Source organism: Papilio polytes, unplaced genomic scaffold (assembly GCF_000836215.1).
Source record: "Papilio polytes unplaced genomic scaffold, Ppol_1.0 DF824144.1, whole genome shotgun sequence".
Taxonomy (NCBI): Eukaryota; Metazoa; Arthropoda; class Insecta; order Lepidoptera; family Papilionidae; genus Papilio; species Papilio polytes.
The window spans coordinates 33,780-36,546 of NW_013525060.1; the positions used below are offsets into that span (position 1 = coordinate 33,780).

The 2,767-nt window shown below is 46.3% G+C and overlaps 1 protein-coding gene across 1 annotated transcript in view; it reads left to right on the top strand.

Annotated features, from left to right (window-relative positions):
* The window catches only part of LOC106111984 (Down syndrome cell adhesion molecule-like protein Dscam2), a 3,492-nt gene extending 1,245 nt beyond the window's left edge, over positions 1-2,247 (top strand). Inside the window, exons 2-7 of the mRNA XM_013294211.1 lie at positions 8-71; positions 331-523; positions 614-759; positions 976-1,079; positions 1,286-1,553; positions 2,072-2,247. Of these exons, the coding sequence (XP_013149665.1) occupies positions 8-71; positions 331-523; positions 614-759; positions 976-1,079; positions 1,286-1,553; positions 2,072-2,247 (951 nt within the window). The remainder of the gene's footprint in view (positions 1-7; positions 72-330; positions 524-613; positions 760-975; positions 1,080-1,285; positions 1,554-2,071) is intronic.
* Positions 2,248-2,767: the final 520 nt, after the last annotated feature.

The window sequence follows — 2,767 nt, forward strand, 5'->3', positions numbered from 1 at the left end:
CGGCGAGTACCGTTGCCGCGTACACAACCGCTTCGGTAGCAGCGAGCGGATCATCTTTCTCCGCGTTGACGGTAAATCTTACCGCGTAGCAAAAATTATTTCTATAATCATGTAGACAGTATAAAGAAATAAATTAAGATATGACAGAGAATGCTACATCTAACAAACCTGTACATCATCTTTGCGACAAGACTTTGTCATCCGACGTTTAAATGTACTACTTGACACTATTATTTACTATTTAGAGGATGTTACTATTTATATTCACTGTTTAGATATGTATATGTATATATTCACAAACATACTCGTATGTTACTATTGTGCCTCTAGAACCACCGGAAGCGCCGAGTTCCGTACAATTAGCCGGAGCGAGTTCGAGGTGGATCCGCGTGCGGTGGCGAAGCCGCGGCAGCGGGCGTGTGGAGGGTGCGGGGGACGTGCACTACTGGGCGGAGTGTGAGCCGTTGCCCGGCGACGCCGCGCCGCCGCTCAACTTGACTTTGGACACCGAGGAGGAAAGCGTGTAAGACTGGACTTTGTCTGAAAATATTCCAGCTTCGGATGCGTATTTTAATATATTGCTTTGATATGAGAAATGTAATTTAAATTGTAGACCTGACTCCCAAGGATACCGGTCGCTGAGCGCGCTGGTGGCGGGCGTGCGCCCCGCGGCCGCGTACGCCGTGCGTGTGCTCGCCGCCAACCGCGCGGGCCGCTCGCCGCGCTCCGAGCCGCTGCTCGTCACCACGCTGGAGGAAGGTCGGTCAAAACTTGCTTAGTTTCCTTACAATTTTTTATAATGTTAACCAAATAAACTTAGTGTTTCTCATGTTTTTTCAATATTGATAAACAAAGCACAACGTGTGCAACTCTTCTTTTATTAAGGTTTTATAAAAATATCACTTATAGATAATATAATGAGAGTGATAATTGTTCCGTGTTTACTTTACTGTTGTATTTGCACGCCATGCGTAGAAGTGTTTTATAACCCGTGCCCCGCCTATGCAGCGCCGAGCGGGCCGCCGCGGCAGGTGCGCGTGCGGCCGGTGGACACGCGCGAGATGCACGTTTCCTGGATGGTATCTATTGTTTTAATATATCTCAAGATATCTAACATAAACTACGACTTTTGGAATTCCCATTGCTGTTATTTAAAGCACTTTATTTAAAAGTTTGCTTGAGCGATATCAAGAATGTTGAAAATAGAAACAAAAATAAGAATTGTATTGATTATTTTTCAGTTTACTTTCTCAGATAAGTGACAGATTATATATATATATTGTAGGTCCCGGTGCAGCACACATGGAATGGAGAACTAGTGGGATACGCGGTGAGGTGGCGAGCGATGGGCGCGAGCGGTGGCGAGGGGGCGGGGCGCGGCGCGGGGTGGGCGGTGGTGAGAGCTGGAGGCGCGGGTGGTGGCGGGGGCGGCACGGAGCTGCGCGTGCGCGGGCTTCGCGAGTTCACGCGCTACGAAGTCACGGTGCTCGCGTTTAACGCCGCCGGTTTGGGCCCGCCTTCGCAAGTCGTGTACGCCGCCACTGTGGACGGAGGTCAGTTTTTTATCATCACTTGACGGACTACCAGATTTTTGACTTTTGGACAACTGTATTAATATTTTAACACAACATAAATTTGTACATGTCATATTCATGAGTACTTAAATGATTGGAAATAAGTAAAGGTGTAACAAACATTTACTGCAACCAGTTGTTCTACGTACAAAAATAGATGGCGCCACCTGTATTTTAAAACACGATGTTGTATCACATGCGCCTTAGGTTAAGTCATTTCATGTACATTACGCAAATGAGAGAAGAGAGAGAAGTAAAAGGGAAAACAATTACTGTCTTCTCCACTTTAGTTCCTACGACGCGATTCTGAGTACATTAGCTTGCTGTATTGTGACTAATTTTATTCAGAATAGCACGGTAGTGTAGTTAAATTAGGTTGCTTGCGGATAGTGACGGCCTAATTTAGCAGGTAACCGCTTGCTGTTCTGTGACGGTTACCCGGTATCTGAACATTTTTTGTATCTGCGCGTGGTTCCCAACCCGGGGTTCGCGCGCAGACCATCTTACAATCTGGCGCACCACGTGGGGCAGAGGCAGGGCGAATCAGCCGAAGACCAACGTGGGGCAGGGCGAATTAGCGGAGAAACAACGTGGAAGGAAGTCGTCCAGTTACTATAACTTCTCCACTACAAAAACTGGCGACCAACGCACGCTGGACGAATCTGCCAAGTAAGAACGAAAGGTCAGGACAACGGTACAACATGGAACTTACTCCTGAGCAATTTCCACAGCTGCTTCAAGATAACCGCTTGCTGGATTGTGACGGTTATCCATAATTGAAATTTCAACACAGTGTCACTGAACTTAGGTTGCTTGCTGACAGTGACAACCTAATTCAGTAGATGACCGCTTGCTGGATTGTGACGGTTATCCATAATTGACATTTCAACGCAGTGTCACTGAAGTTAGGTTGCTTGCGGGACAGTGACGACCTAATTCAGAAGATAATCGCTTGCTGTAGTGTGACGGTTATCCAAAATTGACATTTTTGTGTATTGACATTGAATTGAGGTTGCTTGCGGGACAGTGACAACCTAATTCAGTAGATAACCGCTTGCTGGATTGTGACGGTTATCCTAAATTGACATTTTTTGACATTGAATTTAGGTTGCTTGCGGGATAGTGACAACCTAACTCAGTAAATAACCGCTTGCTGGATTGTGACGGTTATCCACAATTGACATTTCGTCTAG